The sequence below is a fragment of the Apteryx mantelli genome, chromosome 8 (assembly GCF_036417845.1).
Source record: "Apteryx mantelli isolate bAptMan1 chromosome 8, bAptMan1.hap1, whole genome shotgun sequence".
NCBI lineage: Eukaryota > Metazoa > Chordata > Aves > Apterygiformes > Apterygidae > Apteryx > Apteryx mantelli.
The window spans coordinates 36,284,651-36,311,165 of record NC_089985.1 but is presented as its reverse complement, the minus strand read 5'-3'; the positions used below and the strand labels follow the sequence as shown (position 1 = coordinate 36,311,165).

General features: G+C 41.8%; 1 protein-coding gene across 3 annotated transcripts; it reads right to left on the bottom strand.

Annotated features, from left to right (window-relative positions):
• Positions 1–290: 290 nt before the first annotated feature.
• Positions 291–26,515, bottom strand: PODN (podocan). Of its 3 annotated transcripts, none has more exons than XM_067301265.1 (12): positions 26,434–26,515; positions 25,465–25,590; positions 22,598–22,863; positions 21,822–21,915; positions 20,157–20,221; positions 14,955–15,064; positions 12,497–12,653; positions 10,347–10,462; positions 8,098–8,755; positions 4,970–5,118; positions 2,720–2,921; positions 291–1,348 (listed from the first exon to the last, which is right to left on the bottom strand). In XM_067301265.1, exons 2-11 carry the CDS (start codon positions 25,499–25,501, stop codon positions 2,753–2,755), a joined length of 1,821 nt encoding a protein of 606 aa, XP_067157366.1. In that variant the 5' UTR covers positions 25,502–25,590; positions 26,434–26,515; the 3' UTR covers positions 291–1,348; positions 2,720–2,752. The 3 variants fall into 3 exon arrangements, with proteins under 3 accessions (XP_067157366.1, XP_067157367.1, XP_013806048.2); XM_067301266.1 differs by having other exon boundaries at positions 291–1,298; XM_013950594.2 differs by lacking the exon at positions 26,434–26,515 and having other exon boundaries at positions 25,465–25,881.

Here is a 26,515-nt window from a genome sequence, read left to right as displayed (position 1 = left end):
ACCTTTCCTTCTATGATCCATGACCGTGTTGAATGGCCTAAGTTGGGAACTGGCAACTTGAAATTGCTGTTATGTGCTACAGAAACCAAAAGGGAGAGTGTGGAACCAGATCTTCTCCAGCAAGAAAAACAGCTGGTGAAAAATTAAGCCAACTATGTCTGCAAGTAAATCCTGGAACACAGTATGCAAAACAACATGTGTTTAACCAGAAATTCTCATAAGAATAAACCATTTCCTCAGGCTGATTAGCTAGCTCAGATGAAGAACATAATCAAACAGGAACCTTGCAGTCCAGGTACCTCTAAAAGTTTTCTGCTTTTCTTTGGTTTCTTTATTTTCCATGATTTCAACAGGAGCTGAGAATACTCAACATCACAAAACAGGAGAGGCTTCAAGAGACTTAGACAGCAGGCACTGTCCCCCAACCTGAACCAAATACGGAAATCTCTCTCGATGCTTAACAGTTTTCTCCTAAGACACTGACACATTCACTTATCTCTTTTGCTTCATTAGTCTCACTTCTGACTCTTAACATGGATGATAATATAATAAGTGAAAAATTCTACTGCATATATTATACTGCATACTCAGTCTTCTGGACCTATTTTCAGAGATACTCATACAGCTGTCACATGGACAAACAACAGCGAGACAGAAACTTTACCAAAGCTCTGGAAGGCAGACCTACAGCTCTTTTTATATATTCACAATTGTTTTATCTTAAAACCTTTCTAAAATAGGCATATACTGCAAGCTTTGGCAGTAGGAATAAAATATTATGGGATCCAGCCTTACTTTGTTTTTCTCATCCAAATATACACATTGTTCTAACAGAGGAATGGATTCATCCAGGGTGGTAGTTGTTACTGCTGCTTGATGACCAAAATGCCTCATATACTGCTCCACACATGAAACTACCGCAAACATCCATCTCGCCTGATCAGTAACAGCTTCTTTGGATTGGCAGAAAAGAAAAGCAGCACACACATGGTTCATTTAAAATGGAGTGACAAAGAGAGCATTTGAAGGCATGTGTTCAAAACAGTCCCATATTGTTATTACAGATGGTAACAGTGAAGGAAGAGAAACAGAAGGAACAAAAGCCAGCTTTTGTGAGTTCCACAGCAATCCCCTATGATCCTGGGTCTTGAGCAAGATGATTTGGAAGCTTTGAAAAGGCATTCAGGGTCTCTCCCTGAATAAGGCACTGTGACACGCTGTCTTCCATGAGCCTGGAGCAGCGCCACGACAGTTTCCGTGTAATTCATTGCACGTTTTGCTAAGTGTTCTCTGTATATCTATATAGATATATACACAAAGAAATACATGTAATTTTCCATATGCTTTCCTGCAAAACATCAGAAGAACAAGATCAGTTACGTAACAGAATATAGGATTCAAATTATGCTAAATTTAATATCTGCTGACAAGTCACATGTGCCCCAGACCAAAACAGAGACGTGCGGATTCAGAAGTCAAATGTACTCTAATTTAGTAGATACAAATTACTTGTTTTCTCACAAAGTTTTGACATAGCACAGGCGGGAGGTCAGACGTTTGGCTTTCCAAGTAGCTTCTGCCCTTTTCAAGACCCAGCTTCTTTTCAGTGTAGTAGGACTATTCCTAGCACTTTTTTGTGTCATTCTCCATGACAAAACATCAATTAGGGACAAAACTAAACACATCTTTTCAATTCTTGGAGTTCAGCTCTCCAGAAGTAGAGTACAGTGTCTTGAACCTCATCATCTTTCATGCATATAAAATGCTTCTTTTAAGAGATGCATACTGCAGAGCAAACAAAAATCCACATTCCTCAAACACTGTTTCTCCTCTGTCTTTTCTTCTGCAGTTAAAAGGAGAAAGAGGTTCAAGTAGAGAGCTCAAGTGGCTGGAGAGATTAGTTATGGAATACTGAGATCTTAATTTCAGGATTACCAATTCGGAACCAGACACAGTCAGCAGCAAAAACAATCTGTAACTGGCCAGAGGCTTTTCAGGGAATCTGGATGAAGTGAGCAACGGACCTTCACCAAGATCTATCGATAGGGAAAGCGGAAAAGCACAGGCTCCTGTGAGAACATAAGCATGGCTCTCCCGAACCAGGCACTCATCTAGCCCTGCACACGGTCTCCAAGTGATCTGAAGTGGATATTCTTTCCTTAAGAAACAGGCCAAGCTCTTCACACTCCCAGTAGTCAGTGATTTAAGGACTGCTTGAAATAGAGGAAGTGTCTTAATGCCAAGTTTAACAGACACTGATGGGCCTATTTTCTTTAATTTGTCTAATTCTTTTAACTCATTTTCAGCCTATATGGTCTTCTGCGTCAGTGAACTCCCTAGTTTATTCTTTGTCTTCCTTTTGTTTTGAACTAGTTGCTCAAAATTATCACGAAGTGCCTTTACATTTTTTTGTTAACAGAACTAGTAAATAACGACCTCCATATTTATCAGCTATACTTGCCTATAAGCAGAAGCCACTACAAACCACACACTGCCTCTGATAAAATACAGACATATAATGACAGTTTCCTTTAATATATATATATATACATATTTTTTTTCCCACCCTTTTGATTCTACCATTCCTGGTCATGTTTTAGCAGAAGTTTTGAGTCTCTTTATGAGTTATCTTATACCTTCAATCATACTTGTAAATTGGAATTATTTACACAAGGGTCTGAGAATTGGATCCATGATTTAAATAAAGCACAGTTGTTACCTTCCATGTGATGTGCTTGTGTGAGTTCACATTTTATCTCAGTTCTTCTTCCTCTTCCTCATCTTCCATTTCCTCTTCCGAATCATCCTTATTTTTTGAAGTATTGCTGAATTCCAAGTTCCCTTCAATATCCAGTACCTGTAAGTGCTTTAGGCTTCGGAAGGTACTTTCCTTCAGTGCTCCAACTGCAATCTTATTAAACCTTTAAATTAACAAAAAATGACCTTTCTGTTAAAATAAGCCCATTTTTATATCCAGCACAGAAGTGTTTGGCGACTAGGAGGAAGCCACTCTGCAGAGCTACACTGACTTTACACTGACTCACACCAGGACTCCAGAAGTGGCAGCACGTCTAAAGAAAGCACCATTGCCAAAAATGCCAGCATTGATTTCTTATCAAGTTGAACCACATTTTGAAACCAGGCATAAAAAAAGATAATTAATGTTCAAGAGTCCCTCCAGTATGCAAGGGTCCTAGTTGATGATAAAAAGTTGAAGCTCAAAATCAATGTCTTTCCCCCATCTCTTTTTATTTTTATTTGAACACACTGGGTTGCAACTAAGAACAGAGTATTGACTCCTCTGGATGAAGAACAGAAGGGAAAGATTAGCAAGCAGGCAAACGCAGCGACCATACAAGGCTTGCTGACATCAATCTGTATCATTGCAAAGGACTTAGCAGGAAAATACTGGGAAATATTAAGTGATTCCCACTGATTTCAGCTGATCAAACTCTCAAAAAGACTCCTTCTCGTCTCTGCCCCAGGCCCTCTTACCCCTTCTATAACTGTGTACTGCAAGGAAAAAAAATCGTAGTATTGGAGTTGCTCCCCCACAGATTCTGCTTTCCCACAGAGGAAAAGAATCTGCTCCGTAGCCCCCACTGCAAAGTGTAACTTGCTTTTCCATGAGATTCCATGCCATCCCTTGACACTTTAATTCTTCTCCCAGGATACTTGGAAAAATGATTAAAAATATCCCTCTAGAAACATACCCAATGCAGTAATTTTTCATCTGTTATTTTTGTTTCCAAGAATATAAATAAACTAATCTGTAATTTAAGCACCCCTCACATTTACTGCTTGGTCCTTTATTCTTGAACATGCTTAAAATTCTATTTTAATACTCCAGATGTATATTATTGTTTTACAGCATTAAAGTGATTAATAGCCTCCCATTTCCTATTAAGAAATACAACCTACCCTGGGTGGAGTTGCCTCCTAAATATGTTAGCAAAACAGTTTTGTGAATTTCTTTTTTCTTTTTATGTAGAAATATAAAATGTGGTTTCTGGTTTGCTTCCAAGCATTCACTAAATTCTCATAAATGTGAGCAGATGGATAGACAGACTGCTCTAATTCACCCCAGACTTTTTAATTCTATTTTTTTGGTATGCAATCACTCCTCCAAAAAGGGATGATTCAGAACCACAGAACAATTTAGTTGCATATAGACAAAATCAAGCCATGTTTATTCTCATGCCACAGATATATTAGGCTTTTGAACATATCCACAGAATCAGCTTAATCAAATATTCTGTAGGGTTTTATAAGTTACTTCTAAACAATATTTTCAATAATGTTCCATTAGATTACAATTGCATACGTTACTGGACCGGATTCTGGCTTCACTTCTTGTGGCATAAATCCTGAATAATATTACTGTGATTTTATGTAATCAAGGTCAGTATCTGCCACCTATAAAATACGCAGTTTAACAAACAAGGTCCTCATCCAACTGATAGAGTAGGGAGAGAAAAAAAACAAACAACCAGGAACGCTTTCTGAGCTTCGTTACGTGACTGTCACAGTTGTACACTGTCATTTGCTTCACACAAAACCCTCAAGGGAATGCAGACAGCTTCGATTAGTCATGCAAGCCCCATTACTGCGGGGGGTTATATACTATCAAAATTCAGGACAAAGAGACACAAGCAAGGCTGAAGTCCTACAACTGGACTGTAAACTTTTAGTGCACGGCTGAATATCGGAATATGACATAATGTGGAACATTAATTTCCCAGATTTTGTAATACGCCTGCTCCATTCTAATAAGCACAGAAAAGCCAGACTCTCCAAACAGAGGGTCGCCATGGCTTTTCTGAGCAGGTGAGCACAGTTTTATTATATATTACTATAAAAACAAGTTACTTATTTAGAAAGTTAAGATTTTAAATACTTTTTAAGAAGTAAATTATGAAGTGGATAAAGAAGAAAAATCTTGTGTGTTGAAGTAGAAACTTGGCCTTACCTGAGGTAAATTCCTTTTATGTTGGGTGTGGATTCAAACGCACTCTCTGGCACTGCTGTGATCTTGTTGTTCTGAAGGTACAGATATTCTAGCGATTCTGGCAGGTCTGATGGGATAGAAGTCAGCTGATTGCCAGCCATGTCTAATGACTGAAAGGAAGAGGCAGCAAGGGGTTAAATAAATCATTGAATTTAGATATTAGCAGCACTGAGCATGCTCCATCAGTCACAAAAAGAGATTTAAATTTAACAATGGATGAGCTTCCACAGGATGGCTGTATACACATACATACACTGCCATCCTTCGGAAGCTTATCCCATTATTTTATATATTTATATATATATATATATATTTACATGTGTGTTTGTGTATATAAGAACATGTTCTTATATACAAACATGTATGTTTGTGTGTGTGCATATGTATGTATATAATATGCATATGTATATATAAAAGTTATTTGCTATATATACTATTTTTTTAAATATATTGTACATATTCATTTATATTATCACGGAAATAACTAACAAGCAGTAACACTGCTTCAGAAAAATCAACAGCCAAAAATGCGCCCTTAGTCTAACAGAATTTGTAAAGTATGTTTTTATACACACACACACACACACACACACACACACACACAAAAACCTGTTACTTTGGTTACAGTGCAGAAGTGAGATGTTTATGCAAAGCTTATCCAGGATTTGTTATGTTTGAAAACCATCTGGAAACAGGCTGTGTTTGTCAGAGGGTGCTTTGGTCACTCTCCTCCAGATCCTTTCACTTCTGGTGAAATCAGCAGAAGGACAATGTGGGTACAGAGGAGACGGTTTATTCTCAGCCCTGCAGAAAGGTTCAGTCCGAGTTCATGGTGGAAAGCTGAAGTGGTATTTACTGCAGCCTAAACTAATTTAAGCGGCCTCTAATTTTCATAAAGGTAAGCGTGGCCATGACAATTCTGCTCTCTTACACTGCTGCCTAACAGGGTGATCTCACGTGACCCGTCGTGCTGTTCTGTTTAGCAGTCCCTACTTTTCTTTATCGCTGTCCCCAGGCTTTCGCCCACGCCTGCTTTAAGTGAATGAAAAGCAGACCAAATTTCAAACATGCACGAGAACTCCCTGAAAGTTGATATTGCAAACGCTTCACTAGCTAGAGTTACACTACGCAGTTACAGGCGAGAATACCTAGGAATTTTCTAACACAGACCAATGTATGAAGACGGTCAGGACTGAAGGCTATGATCCTTTCTCAGAGGAGTTTTAAGCAACTAAACGGATCCAAAAAGCGCTTTGTTATCCTGTATTGTAGCATTTTCACAGCATAAAGCTGACACAATAATTACACATTACTCGGAGTTACACTTCTGTAAATGACTGTGACGATTTCAGTGTTTTTATTCTCTAGATGAGCCCAGTCCGGCAAACAATCATGCAAACGCCTGGCTTTGCAACGGCACATGGTCTCCAGTGATCTCCGAGGAAATGGTGCAGGCTGAAGCCTATGTGAAGCACTGCAGAATCAGGGTCTTATGGGACTGTTACTGGTCAGATCTCCTCCAGCGCACCAACTCATTAACTAATTGCACAGCAAAGCCCTTAATGATAAAAAAAGATTCATATATCCTATCGTGAAAATAACTAACAAGCAGTAACATGTTTCAGACAAATCAACAGCCAAAAATGTACCCTTCATCTAACAGAATTTCTAAAATGTGCTGTTCTCTTAGCTTTGTTTAATCAGAACAGGGTTTGCCATGGGCAGTTACAGCTGAAGGCCTAAGGTTTGATTCAGCAACACATTACTCGGGCTCGACACTGACTATAAGGGGCTACAGCAGCGCACAAGCAATGTGCTGTAGCTATGAATCAGGCCATTAGGGAAGGAAAGCTTATTTTTCAGCAACGAAAGCTTCCAAATTCTCAGGACCCCGTTTGGTTTGAGAAAAAAACAAACACCAGGGAGGTGACAACGGGTAGGTTTCATTAAGCTCCTGCAGTGAAACAATTCCCGCATCTGCTATTCCCATCAGCATCTTCCTTCCAAACTACCTTCCATCTTACATTATTTGCACACACACATGCACGCACATCACTGAAGCACCAAACAAATGCTAAATATATCACTAAAGCCACAGCCCAAATCTACAGCTGATTTAAACCAACAGCGCTACTGACACTGCCGCTGCATCGCTGATCTACATTAACTGAAGGCCGAGCTCCCGTCTAGTCCCAGCGACAACACGAAAAGAAACATGCACAAAGATGAACGTCCGGGTTGTCTGAAAACGCTGCACTGGAGGCCAGTGTGACACATGCTGTGTGTCCCTTATCCCTGATCTGCTCTCACATATACTGGCTTTGTCTGTACCGCGACCCAGCCATAGGTACCCTAGATGGCTGCCATATGATATAGGTAATACCTGTTACTGCAGGAGACAGGCTGTTGCCTGGAAGGAAACACAGGAAAATCCTTCAGCCAGCGGATCAGTTTTGAAAGGCCATTTTGCGCAGCACGAATGTGTTTGTTCCTGCCTGTCTTATGGTTTGTGTTTAACTTCCCCAACAATTAAGCAAACAACAAGACTGCCGATTGAATCCAGACCCGCAAGCTACTATCCAGGTGCTTTAGCCAGCTGAGCTGCTAAATCCTGCAGCTTGGCCTGGCTGACTAAGCCGATGTGGGGGCTTTGAGAATTAAAGAGTGGTTTTGTTTATGCATTCTTTCTTCCTGCTGTCTCTCTTCAGAGTTCATTTAAAATCTTTCAGGAGACAAGCTATCTGAAAGGTATGATTTGAGTTTTAATGCCAAGATTCATTAATATTAGCTGAAAACACAGGACACAGTAGGGTTCAGAAGCAAAGCTGGCTTTATGTTTCCTGTAATTACCAGTACCATGGTGGACTGACATGCTGCTCAGCAGTGGGAGGTGCCCACCCCGGCACAAATGTCTGCTAAAGCAAACGACACACCATTCCCACTCTAGAAACAGAGGGTGTAGCAATTACATCGCAAGCCCAAAACATGAGGACCAAGTGCATCTAGTATTGGTGTTGCATAAATTGGCTTAGGCAGACAGATGAGGACATCAGTATTAGTAATATAATTAGAGAAGGTGATGTTTCTACCTGGAGACTGCTGAGTTCTCTCCAAGCTCTTGAATAAATGGAATTTACTTTCAGTTTATTGTTGCTCAAATACAGTTCCCGCAGCTTTGTCATCCCAGACAAAGTCCCTTTTGGGATGGTGCTTATCTCGTTCTCCTTCAGCTTCAGAATCTGCAAGTTCTTTGGAAAGCCGAAGGGCACTGTGTGGAGATTGTTCCCAGAAAGATCCAAGGACTTTAGCTGCCTCAGTTTACGGAAGGCCTCCCGATGGATCTGGGGACTTTTGAGCTTATTGTAGCTCAGGTTCAGCTCTTCAAGGAAGTAAGTGGTAGCAAAGTCATTCCTGTTAATCTCAGAGATCTGGTTATGAAGGATCATAAGTGTTTTCACTCGTCGGGGCAGCCCACTGGGAATCCTGTCCAGCATGTTGTTGTACAGGTGTACAGTGTGCAGCTTCTTTAAGCCGTGGAAGGCTAACGGGTGAATCCCTCGGGCTTTTAATTTGTTATTGTGGAGCAGAAGGTACTCAAGGTTCTTAATTTGGGTCAAGACATCTCTGCCAATCATCTTAATTGCATTCTTCTCTAGGTGGAGGAGTACGATGTTTCGAGGTAAACCACTTGGGATTTGTGAGAGGTTATTGCTGGACAAATCCAGATATTCAAGACTAGACAATTTCCTTGGGAAATCAGGAAAGAAAACACTCTTCATTTAGATTCTGTAAAGTGAAATGATAATCAACTTCCCCTAGATTTTTACAATCTTTTGTAAGGGGAAGACCCCCCTCCCCCCCCGGCCCAGCACAGCTCCTCTGTTACTACCCTTTTTTGTCTCAAGCATGATATGACTCATGTGGGCAGCAAAACAGGGAGCTCCCACACTGCCACTGAGGACTAGGCTCTGCCACTGCTCCTAAGCCACACTAGCAAGAGAACCTGCTAGAGTCCACAAACATCCAAACTCTGCCACCGGCTGAGGCCTGAGATCAGTTCTGCAGCCTACTGGTCTCTCATTTGACACTACAAGTAACGGCAAATGAGCAATTTAAGTGCATGCGACCCAGAAGAAAGAGGGGCAATGGGAGCACCATTAAAACACAGAATTTAGGTCTCTGTTTCACAGAACCATAGCCTGAGCAAGAGAAATTTCTGCCTCTCTGAAAGTGTATATTTAGACTGGAAAGCAGGCCTGCTTTTGAGAGAATGAAGTATTATTGTTTTGAAAAGCAGAAATACTAATTCAGTGTCCTAGGCTAAGATCATGAACTCCTCCTGACCCTCCAGTATTATGGAAGTGAGTCAGGGCTAGATCTGCTTTGTGTAAGCTATTGAATCTGGATTCCATGGACTCAGTTGAAGCTAAAATAAAATCCTCAGACCAGCTACTCATACCAACTAGGTGTGGATCAGCGGTATTATATACGCCAGGACTGAGGAGCTCTGTATTCCCTTGTACTTCAAGGCAGCTTCTCAGTTTAAATGAGATGGTAATCTGCATGGCATTGCACAACCAACTGCAGATGACTTGAAAGTTTTCAGGAAATATGAGAACTAACATGTTACAGACATTACTTATTGGTTACCGCAGTGCTATTCAGAGATATCCAAGCAGGCTCTAAATAAGCAAATACAGTCTGTGGGTAAAGCACTTCCTTGCTGCAAATAGAAACACTTCCCAAGTTTGGGTACATCTGAATCACACTGCGCTGTACTGTACAGACAATACTGTACGAATAAAGAGTAATACGCACCACCTGTGTGGACTACGACTGGTGTCTTAGCTATTGCCACCAAGATCAGTTCATCCAAATCTTAACAGACATGTTATGTCCAACATTACCTGGAGAGGGACGTAACAGACCTAAGGTAGATTACTAAGCGAAGTTATTCGGTGTGAAATGTGGAAGAGGAAGGTACAGTCTGATATATTCTCATCTCTGGTGATCAGAAAAGTTTACAGAATTCATAGCAAATCATGGGCAGGACAGATTACATGGGCTGGATTTTCAAGTACGACAAAGGCAGTGCTCAGTGCAGGCAGAGAGACAAAGGTACCTTTTTGAAGTGCTAAGTCCCAGGCCACATTCAGGACAGCCAAAAGCTATTTCAGCTGTACCAGTCTGTAACAAAGCTTTGCCTCCAGTCGGCAATTGGGCAGCACTGTTGCACCCCCTCCCACTCCAGTATACATTTTTTTTTTAAGTAGATGTACTATATCAGAGGACCTAGACAGACACAAACACAGGCACAAACTACCAATCTGAATCTCACCAGAAAGTTTCATTGTCCATTCCTTCGTTAGTCAAATAGTTATTCTGTAAATACAGCTCCCGCAGACCTGTAAGCTCACTGAAGGCTCCTTTGGGAATCTTCTCTAGCTTGTTGTTCTAGAGTTACAAGAAGCACAAAGCACATTTTTTGGCATGAGAGAACATAGGACTCTTGGGCTCTGCTCAGCTAACACCAGGCGGTGAAATTTAAAAAGGGCTAGAAGTGAGATATTTCAGGAGACACTATAATTCTGCATAAGAAATAAACACAAACAGTAGACTGACATATTAGAACCTCTTTTTATTCATTTCCCATGGAATCTTTGGGTTAAGGAGTTAGAATCTGGCCCATTAGGAGGGTTCTACTTAGTATTCATGATTCTTCCACCTGCATGCAAATTTATAATGTAATCTAGGCAATTAACTCCAGAGTTTGCTCAAAATGTCTAGATTTCATAAGCCATATTTAACCATAAAGAAGAATTAAATTGGAAGCTGGGAATCTGCCAACCTTCCACTATTAATGATATTTCAAAATGTACAGTTCCTACAATGTAGATTCCAAAATAACTACACTTTTTGCCTTAGTGTGGCTTTGGAGTAGCCAGCAGGCAGACATGAACAGAGTATGAAACTAAATTCCATTATAAACAGGAACTGTTTGGGTTATAAAAGGATATATAAAGCACTAACACTGAAATTCCCACAGAATTTTGTTAAAATTCCCGCAGTTCAAGTATATGCAATAACATGATGGACAGACTGGACTAGATTCACATCCAGCCTAATATAAACTGGGTACCACAACAGATAGATTTGGCTTAGTGTCTGAACAAATAATGAAAGCAAAAGAGAGACCTGTCACATCTAAATTAACTCATTTCATCACTTTTGGTCCACTATTTGTCATCTCTCATTTCCTCACTGTCCTGTTTTTTTTTCCAGTAAAATATGAAGTTAACATGTTACTACTGACGGGCAGTGCACCTAAAAACAAAACGCTCATTTCTCTCCCCAGCTTCTTCTCTGCCCTTAACGCAACCAGCTGGGGTTGGAGGGAGGGTAAGAAGAGTTCAAATTACAATCCTCAAAGTCTGAGTCTTATTTTGGGAGACAATGACTACATATAAATGGCAGTAACATTCAGGAGTTTAGTAACTTCATATTTTGCAGAGAAATTCCAGCAATTTAAAGGATCGGACCCTTTGCCTTTGCTTTTCTTCAAGCTGGAGAAGCCTGTTTTCTGAAAGACTTTCATGGGAATTAGCAGCGAAGCCTTCAAGGGAAAAGAAAGCTGGGAGGCAAAACAGAACTGCCTTAATGCAAAGGCTGATAACAGATTTCAGTCTACTCATGTCCAAGGAGCTGTCAACACTAGGAGCAAGCGGAACCAGGATTCCCCATCGCTGCAGCACTCCCATTGTTAAAAGGCTGAGAACTCTAGTACAGACACAATGCAAGTGTTTTTATCGAAATCAGATGACATGGAATTAAAAATGCTGGAGACTAGATAATACCACAACTTCTGCTATTGCACTACTGCTGGAGAAGTTGTAGCAGTGAAGAATCACTGATCCAAACTTTCTCTGTGTTGACAGAATTGCCAGTTCAGTAGCAAACAAAAACTACTGATGCTAGGGAACAGTAGTCTATGCGAAACGAACTGGTAAGCAAAGCCAGCGGGGAAGCTGTCAGGAAAAACACCATCATCAGTGGCAGACTTCGCAAGGAGGCCAACCACTGAACGGCTGTGCAGAATGATCTACCTTCTCATGCTAATGTGTCATCCCTCCAAATCAGGGAGGCATGGAAAAACTTGCACTGCCTGTGTCCACGATGGGCTGCTAAACGATTGCACCCAGGAAAGAGACCAGCAGTGCTACCATGCAAGCATCTGCAATACACTCCCTTGGAAACGGAGAAAAGCCCTGTGAACATGTTGTTGTTCTGCAAAAACACACTACTACTTATGAACAAAATAGTAAGGACACAGGAGATCAGCTCTACTTGAGAATACAGCAGCTGAGTCTTAGAGCTGGCCTGGGAATGTTTCCAAGGGAACTCAAAGGGCTTGGCTGCGTACTTTGAATCCCATACAATCACAGTACTTTGTCACATTTGTAAGAGAATACAAAACCTTGGTGTCATTACCTTTAAGTGTAATTTATAGAGTGCTGGAGGGAGATTCTTTGGAACGTATTTCAGGAAATTGCTGGACATGATGAGTATCTCCACATTATCAGAGCCATTGAACATATTATCGGGTAACCCAGCATCTGAAAGTTTGTTGTTATGAAGATACACAGATCTACCAGAAGGAGAAAAAAAATGAAGTTAAACAGATAGTGAGATCTGCTTTTTTGTTTACCAAGTGAAAGCTGTTTAAAAACTATATTTCAATCTTTTCTTCTTTCCTTGGGACAATTAAATTCATTTTTAAATGTGCCATTTAATGTAGTAAGGAACGTATCCAAAAGCAAATGCCTGGCCCAAATACTCTCTGAAGTTTCAGTCCATTCAAAATCCAAACCTGAATGTGGATATTAATTTCACAAATAGCTTCACCTTTAAAAGAAACTGAACCCAAGTCTGGGATTGTGCAATGCTTTGAAAGCTGAATCCAGATTTCACAGTTTGGACCTAGCTTTGTGTTTGGCCAAGAGGCACGAGGAGTATATTGGCGTGATGGCCTCATTCAGGAGGGTTAGAACTCCTATCTAATTAGTAGATATGCCTCCAAGTTTAACTTCTATTTGGAATCAAATCTGGACTTCTTGAGCTTGCAAAAATTGACCTGTAGAGCTCTTGAGAAAGGGCTGTCCCACACTTCTCCATTCTTTTTGCTCCATGAAGGCTGGAAATATCCTGGGAGCAGTTTCTCTTCTATTCCTAGAACTCAGAGGACACACAGCACTGCCGGGATGATGGAGCAGGTTCACTCAATCTGTAACAGTTCTGTTTTTTAATGAAGGTTTGCGATCTAGAGAAAGAGGGTCTCTTATTTTCCCTTTGCCTTTCTTACTTTTAACCTTTGATATTCACAGAAGAGTTTTTCCAATCAGATTTTTAAAAATCGGATTTCATCTTCCTTACATAAGTTTTAATTCTGTACAAGACAGCTGACCTATATGAAGTTTTTCCTGCCTTCCATTGCTTTAACTGGTAAATAAATTCATTTGTCTTCTTCCTAGCAAAAGAAATTATAGGATTTTACTGACTGATTTACTGACATCCTGTGTGTACCCCAGGATGCAGCAGGCAGCTAAAATTCGGGGGACAGGTTAACATTACAAAAGAGCGCAATGTCAAAGGGAGCTTTTTTAACTTGCTCTTGGATTCTCTGCCAGTTGCGGAGAATACTTGGCAATAGTTTTTTGGAAGGAAGGAAGGAAAGGGTCAGTATGGAAACAACAGTGTGATCACACACTCCAGGAGGCAGAGAACCACACTGAAGATATTATTCACTCTTCATGGTCAGCTGTACTTTTAAATCACAAATATTTATCTTTCTGAAAATCTCACTTTCCAGCTAATCAGTCTGAGACCATGAACTCTGCTGAGGGCAAGTAACCCAACTAAAACAATTGAGTTAAGATTTTTTATCAGCAGTCTCAGAAATCAGTGAGTTACTGTTCTGAATGAAATGAACATTGCTATAGGAGAGCTTGAGAAAATCCCTTCAGAAGCTTTAATATGAAACTAGAACATAGCAGCTTCTGTAATTCAGGTTAAGGAAGAATACATGCATGAATCTAGCTTGTGTCATAATGAGATATTGCCAGAAATAAGTGATTGACTCTGCCTTTTCAGTTAGCAAGAGCCTACGAGACTAAAGGCCTAATAAACACAGAGTAGCTTCAACTCTCAATTAATTCAATGGGAACTGAGAGTTCTTCAGTTCATCACAGGACTGGGCTCTAAGAGCTCAACTAAGCCAGCTATTGTTGAGTGCAAATTACTCCCAACAGTTTGAGACCTCTTTGCAGGATTCAGATGTTACAGTGCCCATATAAATACTCAAAATGTCTTTGGAAAAAAAGCCCTATGTCACAGCAGGTGTGTCTGTGTGCAGCTGACTTTGAGGTGGGCCATAGCTGCACTGGATCCAGCTGAGAAAACTCTCAACTTAAAACTAGCAGAGGGGTCTTTGAAACCAGTTCTGAGAGGATGAAGCACATGCGAAAGGAGGTAACTAGGCCTGACTTCAATATAATTGAGTAATACGCAACTGTATTGAGTACTGTACTGTCAGCTTGATTCTAACTTTTTTAATGAATGGACTATAACAAAATTGGGGATTTCTAAACAGTTAATAACCATTTTGAGAAATCAAAGCTGTTCCTTGCAACTCATAACTGATACACAAATAAAATGGAGACAAATTTAGTTTTTATCTATGTAAAAGTGTCTGGCAGCTAGTAAAAGCCCTTGAAATGTATGCTTCTGAGAGCTGATTTGATACTCCATGCTGAGATTAATAAACTGTCAGCTTCCTTCCAAAAACCATCAGCAGCCCATAAGATGGTTGAGCAAATAGTTTCTTGTCAGTCACCAACCGCCTCCAAGCAGTGGCAGAACACTATTCTCATTTCACTTCCCAATCCCTTACCTCAGGTTTGGTTTCTGTCCAAATGTGAGCCCATATATCTTAGTGAGATAATTGGCTGCAAAATCTGCACTGATCAAGGTGTGTGGTAGGAATTTCGGCGCCACTGTAAGCTGAAAAACAAATATATGGGGGAATTCCAATTAAATGCAACAAAGGTTTTAACCAAGTATTAGGCCAGCAACAAAACACTTGCAAATCTGTTTCCTCTGAACGGGCAACAGTAAATGAAAAAGAATGCAGATTGCATGAACAAAAACAAATGGTCCTCACTCACTAATCTCTCCAGGAAGGAGCTAGACTTTTGCTCCAAAATATTTGGATGTTTGTTTTTATTGGAAAAAATCAAGAGATTGTTATTCAGAGAGGAACAATAATAAGCAATGTATTTGCTAATTCCTCAAACTACTATGCCAAAAAATCTGACCCACCCCACACTGGCCTATTATTTACTCCCATACGAGAGTATGTTGGTTGTGGGGGGAAGCATCACTTCATATGTCTGTTACAGTATTGCCCGCATTTATAATGATCTCTTCAACAGAGGATCTAGGTTCCCAAAGGGCAGGGATCTTTCTGAGCCAAATTATGAAATATTAAAAGGGACATAAAAGCAAATACCTACTGTGCAGTGACACTTTGTGTTTATTAAACAAGTGATGTACCAGAAATGAAACACAGAAAGGTCTCGTCTCCAAAACTTTTTAGCCAAAAAGAGGTATAGGATTTGACGCTGTTTGTTCTTGGCCTATTGCTGTTTTCATCAGTGATCTGGAAAAACAGTGCTAGGAATGTCTGCATCTGAACAAAAATTGATAGAATGAAAACTAACGATTAAAAAAGTTCAGTTCTACAGAGCCACCAGATAATACAATAGCTAGGTTCACTGAGTGGCAGCTAATAGCAAAGTCATTCATCCAGAAACCAGGAATACAGGTCACACTTACAGGCTGGAGGATGGTTTTCTGGAAAGCATAAACTCAGAAAAAGATTTATGTATAAAGATTAAGCCACTGGGACACAAATTCTTAACATGATGCTGTGGTAAATATAGTCCTTGGGCACATCAGCAGAAGACTACTGAATTGCCATAGGCAGGTGGTATCACCACGGTTACAAATGTTAACTACAGTATTAGTGAGACCATCGCTATAATATTTTATGTACACTTTGGAGGGTTCATGAGAGAACTCCTTTTCTAGGGTGATACTGAATTCGTCATCACCTGAAGCTCTGAGATCAGGACTGAAACTCTGGGTTATGGAAGAGATCTGCCTTCTAGCATGAAATTCCTTGAATCAGTAAAGCTTCTTGCTCACAATACTGTTATGTGAAAGAGGACGTGGTCTTTAGAGCAGACCCACATGATGACAAAACATATTTTTCAAATTGTTATAAAAATAAAACAGTAATTGGTTACTAAAAATAGTGTAAGAACAAAAATATTTAAAGGATGAATAATATGTGAGAGAACAGAGACTTTGTTGGAGAGCTCCCTAACCCAAGCCTTAAACCGCATATTTACCCAAAGGATGCCTAGATTTCTTTCTGCTAGTTTGTCAAGTGTGCATTAATGAACTCTATCCCTCAATATGTAACTTACTGGACTTGTAATATAGTTCCATTTTTTAAAAGTTTAAAATACATTATTCATTATTTTTCACTCTCACCTATGGCAAAACCTCCAGCCCTGAGCTGCCTGAAATGTTTAATAGGCACAAATACAAGCAAAAAGATCTTTCCCACAAACCAGTCACTGATACTAATATTTCCAGATACTATGTAAGCAGTGAAAATTAGAGGCATTTTAAATATTACCACAGTCGCCACAGATCTGCACTTGGCTTAACCGGTATTCTCTCACATCCTGACCTGAAATATATGATCGCATGGAAGGTGGGTAAAGGTACTTATCTCTAACTACAAAGTTCTCAGGAAGCCTCAGGAAGAAACCGCCTCTGCCATGACATAATACTGAGAAATCAGACACAGGACACAGAGTTAATCACTTTCATACACAGTGCCATATTAAAGCTTTTCTCCTGGAATACAGAGTCTCTTGAGTCATAGCTTTTACAGAAATCAAAGGGAATGGCTCAGATATGTGAGATGAGAGAGGCCAGAGCCACAAAAAAGAGCAAAGAAAGAGAGAAATTTTGGCCAGGAAGAGTTTTCAGTTGTTCAGGACTTTGTTTTGGCATTTCAGCACTTAGTCATAAGACTAATAGTTGTATGATTGCTTGCTTCAACTCCTGGCACCTGTATGTTGTTGTTGCACTAGGAAGATACCAGATCTTTCAGTTTGATATTTCTTTCTCAGACTGTTCCATAGCACAAGGAAGGCAGAAAGAAAGAATCAATCCATCAGTTCCACTAGTCTCAGTGTCAGGATTTTCATTTGTGAGCTTTTAAAACTGAAGAATATAAAATAACATTCATTCAAGAAGGTGGCTGAAAAGCCTCAGGATTTCTGTTCTTGTTCCAGTAGTTCAGAAACATTTCTAACTTTAGGTGATCTACCTTTTCATCACACTTCTGCCTCTTTGACATGAACCAGCACTTGAAAAACACGATGGCTCCCAAAGGCTGTGGAGAAATTTATTTGTTCTTTATTAAGTTCAATTTTGTCCACCTTAAGAAGCCTGTCAAAAACAAAAAAAACCCAGGGCAATTCTGAACGGAGGTCCTATTTACTAGAAATGGGAGTGGGTCACCTGAAAGAACACTGCTGTCCTTTCTCTCTCTGACATGAGAGACTTAGACATGGTTTTTTCTAAGTGGGAACATCTGGAACACACCTAGAATATAAACCTGATGCTGGAGTCTGATTTATCTAACAGCATATGTAACTTGTGACTTTGCTGCATTTGTTCCTACAAATGGTACTGAACTTAACAAATGTCTCGCTGTTCTTCCTATGGCAAATAAAGGACCGACAGGATGATGAATACACTACTTTGAGGTACTCTCCATGATACTGAACAATTGATCTCCACTGGTTGACTCCCGGCAGAATTAATGCTAGATTGTTGTAGCTGTTAGCAAAAATAAAAGTTGAATGAGAAACTTCCACTAGTATACTGCCTACTGAATAGCAATCTGCTTCTCTTCAGCTGCAATTTTCTTGCAGCCTTATTGCTGGATCCTCCTTTTCTTCATACACCAGAAATCGTTCCTCCATTGTTAATTAATAAATTAACCAAGGAACTTACAAGGATTCTACAGAATTTATTTGTTTCCTTGTTTATCACAACCTTTGGCATAAACAGAAGTATTGGATCCATTGAAACCTATCTTACTATGGGAATCCTTGGAAATGTAGAACCTTCTGTCACCAAGATCATCAGCGTATAGTAAATAATAATGACAGCTCAGGATCTGCTCTACAGCTTGGCAGGAGAGATTTCTGTTATTAACAAGGCTTACTGTACATACTGCACAATGTGTGACAGATGCATATTAAGAAAGTGCTTTGAGAAGTTAAAAAGGAAACTACAGTATCAGTTATTTACTTAAAATAGTTGTTACTCATGCACTACAGCGGGTTTTTAGACTATTATGATATCTTCTATTCTCTGACCAACTATGCTAGTTTAATGCAAGACAGTTTAGCTGTATGTGATGGGATTGCAACTGAGGATAAAGCAGCATCAAGATAATCTGTAAAACAAAGAGCAAACTACCAGCAAATCCCTGCCCTCCTCCAGCCACCAGTCACTTGATCTGCAGTGTTTCCCATTTCAGAGTGGATGCAGTTTGAAGCCAATCTGGTTTGTCCTGGCTTGTTATTTATGAAGAAACGTGTTATTTTTGTGGGTCCATAACTCCTCACTGTAACTAGTTCTGACATTCGCTGATGTTTGCATTTTCATTTGGGATCCTGTTCTCTCTGCAGTAAAGCCAGAAAAACCAAACATTTTGTTTTGTCACACAGGGAAAACTGGAGTGCAAAGTTCTGGAATATTAGTCACAGTCTGGCTTGTTCTCTTTTATGGAGTTCTTAACTGCCAAGACTGTTATATGGAAATGGTGCTTGAAAGAGAGAAAAGAACACAATGTTACTGTACTAAGGAATGGGTTCTATTCTCAATCACTCCATACAGAAATCCATGGAGAGATTCTGGATATGTCTTGGCCTGACTGAAATCTGAAGGTGGCCATATGTGTATAAATGAAATGTCAAAGAGTCACAGATTTTAAGAGAATAGTAACACATATAGACAGACATGCACATATATATACAGAGAGAGAGAGATGCAGGGTTTCTGTATACAAAAGAAGCTCTGCCTGATATTTTAACTTCTGTTTTGCTGTGGCATAACAGTTCCTTCTGTAGTAAAAATTTGTGGGGGGTCACTGGGAAAAGTGAATGCCAATGAGAACCACCAGGTGCAAGGGCGTGTGAGAAGGTATTTCCTTCCCTGTTCTAGGCAGAAAAGCGGTGCTTCTGTCATGACAACCAACCTGGATCATTAACAGGAAAGCAGCTGGGATCTTCTCCATTAAAAAAACAGCTCTTATCACTCCAGCTAGAAGAATAAATTTGCTACCTGCTCAGTTTCACTTTGTGTGGGTACCCATCCATCAAACCTAATGAGAACGGGAACCAGGGAAGAGTGGATGACATTTTGCAGTTCTTGATGGCTCAAGCACAGGTATTAGAATGTGTTTGTTCACAGATTTTTCAACGCAGACTCATCAGATGAGATATGCACCCCTGCACACCACTACCCACAGCTTATTTGCATACAGGCAGCTATCAACTCTGTGTGCAGCTGATCCAAAGCTTACTGAAGACTGTGGTAATTTATGAATGCAGGGGCTCTCTGTAGCTCCCTACACACATACAGGAAAATTTCTATCAGCTGCACAGAGACAGAAGTGTTAAAAATATACTGGCATGTTTTGCCAGCAGGCAAAACAGAGATCTTCATTTTGATTTAGCCATTCCTACCTCCTCCTCACCTGGCAATGAGGTCTTAAAACAATTTTGAACTCCTGAAACATCAACTCTATGAAAAAGAACACTCTAATTTTTCAGCATACTAACTGATTGTTTTGACCTTAAGTGAACCTTCATTAGACTACCACTTCAGCACAATGTTACTTATGTAGGATATACACTTTTAAAGAATTCAAGACCCTCTTGTTTAACTTTCAGAATCCAATCAGAGAAGAACTCTGAAAGCCTTGTGAGTCTCTTACCTTATTGTTTGCCAGGTACAGGTAATTCAGGTTCTCCAGATGTTCAAATGCTTCTTCTGGCAGCCCTTAAAAAAATATATTAATTTTAATCAGTGACACTAGCACTGCCTCCCTGAGTGAGAATATCACAGAGTAGTTTTATCTCTCAGACAATATTTTTAATGTAAGATTTAAATATTTTTCAGTGGCACTGAAACAACCTGACTCAGGCCTATTGTTGTTTAGGGTTTTTTACTAACACAGATAGATGATTAAAGAGCCATAGAAGACCATTAAAAACTCTAAGCAAACAAGGCGTGTACAACGGTCAGGTACAGAGCCATGCCGACTTGCCGTGGCACTAATTATCAGTGCTCACAGCAACCATGCTATTTGAGAAGTTTCTTTGGTTATTTTCTCATGAATCTGCAGATAATTTTTCTTGGCAGGATATAGTCTCTGTTGCTGTTTAATGATCAGCTCAATTTGATCTGTGACCATGATGCTGCCAAAGGGACAATTCTGCCCCACTCCCACCAGTAGCTGCATGTCCTAACCCCTCTCTTGTTCCGTGTCCTCCCAGTCCATGTGGCCATGCAGTAACCAGCTCAGCGAGCGGATCCAGCTGAGAGCTAACCCTCCCCCAGTAAGTATTAGTTTTCAGCTGAATCGCTCCACGTCCAGCTGATCAAACAAGCACTACTGCTGGCGCAAGGGAAAGGATACAAATGACGTTTTCACCTGGCACTTAGATTACCTTAAGTCAACGATGAAACTACATCCCAAGTCATAGAATATTTGAAACTCAGGGCTGCACTGAAGGTTGGAAAAGAATCATCACCAAGTCCAAAAGGAAACAATGTCAGGGGCTGAATCTATTAAGCACAGTTTTCTTTGTGCTAAGTACGAGTGATACGTGTTGTGTCCCATGCATAATGTGCCCACATTCTCAATAAAGGCCTTCTCTATCATTGATATAAGGATAGCAAGAGCATTCAGAGCATCTGGACAACACACAAATTAACAGCAATTACATCTCTTTTATTGCATCTCCTGCTCTCTTGCTGTTTAATTCCTCTTTTTCTTTTGCATTCCTTACTAATCAGTTGTCAAGCTCCTCTAATAGGCCTAGGACTTAGCAAAACCTGCATACAGAAATCAAAACAGTTTTAGAAAAGGGCAGAAGTTGCCTTATTTGTAATACAGATTATTTGGATTTAAAATAAATTCAAGAAGGACTGATCTGGACTAAACTGAACAAACTGACTGAATGAACTAACCAAACGGATTAAGAAACAAGGTCAGTCAGAAGGAAATCATTCAGCACGTGGACATTTCTGGTTCCCAAGCGCATTGCACTGATGTGCCTCAGGGACTGGGGGGAATTTGCTGGACGTGAAGATCTCACGCCACAGTACACAGTGCTGCTGCCAGGTCTCCTCCACTGGTTCAGTAAGGCTGCATTCTTATACACTGAGTATTACGTTTCAGATGATAAAGTGCCTCCATGATCTGTATAATGGCCAAAGGATTGATGCTTATAGCCAACTGTTCCAGTCAAGTCAACCCACCGCTCTTCACAGCTTTCTTTAGCAGCCGTCACTGGGCTCACTGCATCAGCTGGTGTTGCTGTAGGGATCGGTGCTGAGGCAATGGCTCTGCGCACTCCTGACTTTTCCAGCTTACCTTTTGAAGTAAGCCTGTTGTTTTGCAAATTGAGAGTTTCTAGTCTGTGAAGACGAGCAAGCTCTTCTGGAAAGATTTCTTCTATCTGGTTATTCTAAGAAAAGGGAGAATATTAATCATCAGCAAAGTAATCCAAGCAGGATCCCAATAAAACCCAGACTGTGAACTCCAAGAAAATTTGGAACTGGACCCACAATGTCAAATCATTGTCAGCAGCTTTCTCTCTATAATGAGCCAAACTCCAAAGTCAAACCCAGCAGCATTTTAAGGCCTGAACCAAGTTCTGCAGCTTGTGCTCATCTCCAGAAATATCCAGCCGGTGCCCTGGTAGCACGCAGAGCGCGACCATGCGTGGCAAGGCTTATAACCCGTCTGCCAAAGCCAAACCTTGCAGCTGCAGCAAAGCATTTGCTGCAAGGTTGGCACCATGGAGTTCCAGATTTACCGCTTCTGCTATTTTGGAGGGGGGAGAGGGCTGAAAACATCTTATTCGTGAATGAAGCGATTTAGCCCACGTTCTTCGAAGAGGCCTCAAAATGAGAAGCCTCCACCGGAAAAAGTAACTATTACTTTGGGTGAAAATTCTTCTCTCGGAGCTGGAGGAGGAAACAAGGAGAAGGTTTTCTGGGCTTTTTTTTCCTCCCTGGATTTGTGGGGAGCGAACTAACGCGGCGCTGGGTGAAAGCCTCCCGATACGGGGCCTTACAGGCGGACGCGCTCGGTGGCCAGCACCGGGGCCCGGGGCTGACCGGGCCCGGGGCCGCCGGCGCCATTACCTGCAGCGACAGGTGGTTGGTGAGCTCGGGTAGGCGCAGGGGGAACTCCTTCAGGTCGATCCCGCCGCAGTCCACGACGCCCTCCTGGCTGCAGCCGCAGTCCCGGGGGCAGCTGGCGGCCGCCGGTTGCTGCTGGTGCCGCCGCCGCTCGGCGGCGCCGTCGGGGAAGTCGTTGGCGCCGGGCGGCGGGGGGCGGGCGGCGGCGCAGCCCAGCGCCAGCAGCCCTAGCGCCAGCAGGGCCCGGGCGGCGCCCCCGGGCATCGCCCCTGGAAGACGAGAGCAGAGCGCGGGCTCAGACCCCGCCGCGCCGCCGCGGGGAGCGGGCGCCTGGCGGGACCCGCCGCCGCCGCCATTTCCTGCGCCCCCCGCCGCGGGCGCCTGAGGGGACCCGGGGCCGCCGCCATTTCCTGCGCCCCCGCGCCCGAGCCGAGGCGGCCGCTCGCCGCGGGCCGCCGGAGCCAGCCCGGCAGCCGCCGGAGATCCCTCGCCCCCGGGGGATCCGCCCGCGAGTGGGGCCTCCCGCTGCAGCCGGGGGCCTGGCAGCAGCCTCTGAACTATCCCTGACTCCTCAAGTAATTTATCACGTAATTTACTGTCTTTTATTTTTTTTCTTATTGAGAAACGCCAGATGATCCTGGGGATTTATAGACGAGGTTATGCAATGTTATTCTTATGTAAGTGTTGATGGTGATGTGCCACGCAGCGTTGCATATGGAAGCGGCCCCTCTCCTTAATGTAAACAAGGGATGGTGGAAAGGCGCGACTCGGCCCGTCGGGATGCCTCGCCGAGGGGCTGTCTCGTGCGCGCCGAACAATAATAAAGCCTCTGAGCTACTGAAAATAATGTGTGTTCGGGCTTCCTATTGATTTTGGACAGTGCTGATCTGAAGCCTTAAAGGCTTGGCTTGTGTTCAGCTTTTATTTTTCTGGCGGCAGGTTAAAATAATGCAAACAGAAGTTCGATATCTGCTGGATCAGCCAGCTGGCCCCAATCCAGCCCTCTTTGTCTCATTTGCTGCCTTTCTCAGGTTTCATATATAACCATTTGCAGTAAGAGCTGGTAATGGCTCATCTTTGACTCTTCCCTCACTTCTGTTCTTTGCAAAGCGTTCAACAGAAGAGAGACTCCGCTGTAACTCCAGCTGCAGCCTCCTTCCTCCAAAGTGGAGAAAGTCATGAGAACTTTTTATTTAGGCTGATCTTTTAAGGTCAAAAACCACAACGGATTCTTGACCTGAATATGAAATAAATGCTCATTCTTCTCCGCCAATCCAAGCGTCTCCTTTGCCTCAGACACAGGAATGTCTTAGAGCCAGGCGGGCAGCCATCAGAGCTGGCACGGCTCCGTTTATGTCCATCATGCAGCTTTGTACCAACTAAGCCTCCCTCTCTCTGGGGCCCTCAGACACTGGGTGCGTGGGAAGCACTGGACAGATCCTGCTCTCAGTCACAATCATGAAAATTTTGAATAATTTCTTTAAACACTGACTTACGCTTGAAGAAATGGGAGAAGGTACACTATAGGACAGAGCACTGGCCCACATGACAGAGCATGGGTGGGTTTGGTTCAGCTCTGGACTTTCGTGCTGGGTCATTTTAAGCCTTTCATGTTGTTTGCTTGATCCCTTCCCCCTGCTCCACTATCCCACAGTTTCCATCTCTGTAAAAGCTGAACTTAATGAAATTAATCTCCTTTATAAAACATTCCAGAGATTAGATGGTGTGCCATATATGGCAGCAAGATATTAATAGTGAGATCAAAATTGGCCATATAAGTATGCCAACAGTGGATCAGTAAAATCCTTAGTATTTGGTGACCTAATCTCAGAAAGTATTTCAGAAATCTTACAGAAAATAGTCTCAGAAAATAATCTCAGAAAGTACAGTTATCAAATCTCTCTTTATATAGATACTGACCCCCCCAAAAAATAAAAAGCCCTTTTATACATGGGTCCAAATCAGCCCTGCTGTAACAATACCAACACCATCCCAATAGCACCCAGTTACCTCAAGGTTAGTATTGGTCTCTATGGATTTGTGGCATGCTGACTTCTCCACAAATAAAACGGAAAAGATGTTAAAAAATAGCATGAAATATTGCATCTACTGCACACTAAAATTTGAGAGGCAGTCTCACCCCGCTGTCATCACTATGCATGCTGCTACACTGCCTTTGATGTGACTGCTGCTCTGGTGCCACAGGGACACACTTTGGATAAGGAAACAACCGCTTACATCCGGAGCGCAGGCAGTAAAGCGAGGCATGATTTTGATTTTCTTTTAGTTCAAAGCACATCTGAAGTAACTCACTCCATTTAAACTCATTCCCATGGGCGTGATCCAAAGCCTTATTAAAAAAGCTTATTAAAGTACTAGTTCAAACCCCCCTAGAGAGCTTCCCCTCCCCTTGCCGTCAGTGGACTTTGGATCAGGCCCTATAACCCGAAGACTGCAGTTACACTGAAAGCCAGTTCAGGGGTTTCTGTGGTTGCATCTTTCCGAGTCCAGGCAGAACCACCAGTGACTCCTGCACTTTGCTGCCACACAGCACCAGGAGCAGTGTGCTGCAACAGGCACAGGCTCAAGAAGCAAGCTGAAGTTTCGGGAGTTACTGTATGCTTCTCAGTGATTACAATAACTTAATAAACAACAGAATTATGTTCAAAATGTCTTTGTACCTACTGTTCTCCACACACACATTCTCACAGGACACACACACAACTGGAAAAGCATCATCTCCTTCAATATCAGCAGGTTAAGTGAATCTGTTCACTTTAATACCCTTTCTAAAAGCTGCAGCTGACAGGCAGGCTGCTGGATGTTGTCTGACAGTCCAGCTTTAAAAAATAAAGTGCTGAAAAACTCACCTTTGTTGACAGAATTCAGATGACTGGAGAAGAACATTTCTCTTGCCCCCACAGGCTCCCTCAGCTCATGCCATGTCCGTTACATGCGCTGAGCTCAGACTGAGACTCCTCTTTCCAAGCCAGATCCTTTCCAGATGTGAGCGGCAGAATTAGAGAGAGTAACAGGCAACCCTCTACCAACGAGAGTTTCCTGCACTTTCCAGTGAAATCGGAGAGGAATTTTCCAAAGTCACCATATGGGAAAATGTGAGCAGGAAAGAGGAAGCAGCTATAGTCTGAATATAAAGACTTGGGCAAAAAACAATCTCCCATTGCTTTTTGTCAACACACTTTGCAAGATCCACGAGAGATGCCAGAAGAAAGCATGCTGCAACTGACAGAAGAGAAGCAGAGGCTGCCTGCGCATTGCAGGAGAGCGGAGCTGCGCTAGCGGTTACTAGAGCTTTAACTTTAGCTGCCTTCTAGGCAAAATCTGAATTCCATGTGAAAATGTCCCCCCTTCCCCTTGGGGCTGGTTCAAATGAGCAAGGAACAGATAGATCAGCAATTTTTCCCATATCTTATCTCCCTCCCCTTTAACTCTCCCCTTGGTTTTCAATCCATCAGCTGATCTTCAGGGATCAGGGAGAGATAGGCTGTGAAACAAGTGTCTTAGAGGCAAAGTCCCAAAATTTGACATAATACCCCATCTACACAGTCACTTTTACACCCTCTAAGCTCTGTATTACAGCATTAAACATGCACACACACACAGTTCTGGTCATGTTAAGACCAGAAACCTTGCATTTCCTATTTCTCTCTTCTTTGTTAAAAAAAAAAGAGAGAAATTTGCTGTTCATAACAGAGTATGCTCTAAGTGCAGCAATATTTCTAAGAAAGCAGCACAGGTTTTTGTCACTGACAGCAGAGTTATTTTTTAAATATAAAGCCACCTGTTTTGTGAATGCCCTGCAATGTGCCATACAATACCTCCACAAAATCTGCAGAGGATCTGTCCTCAGCAAGAACTCGCTGTATTCCAAAAAAGAGACACTGATTCTTTCCTCCCAAC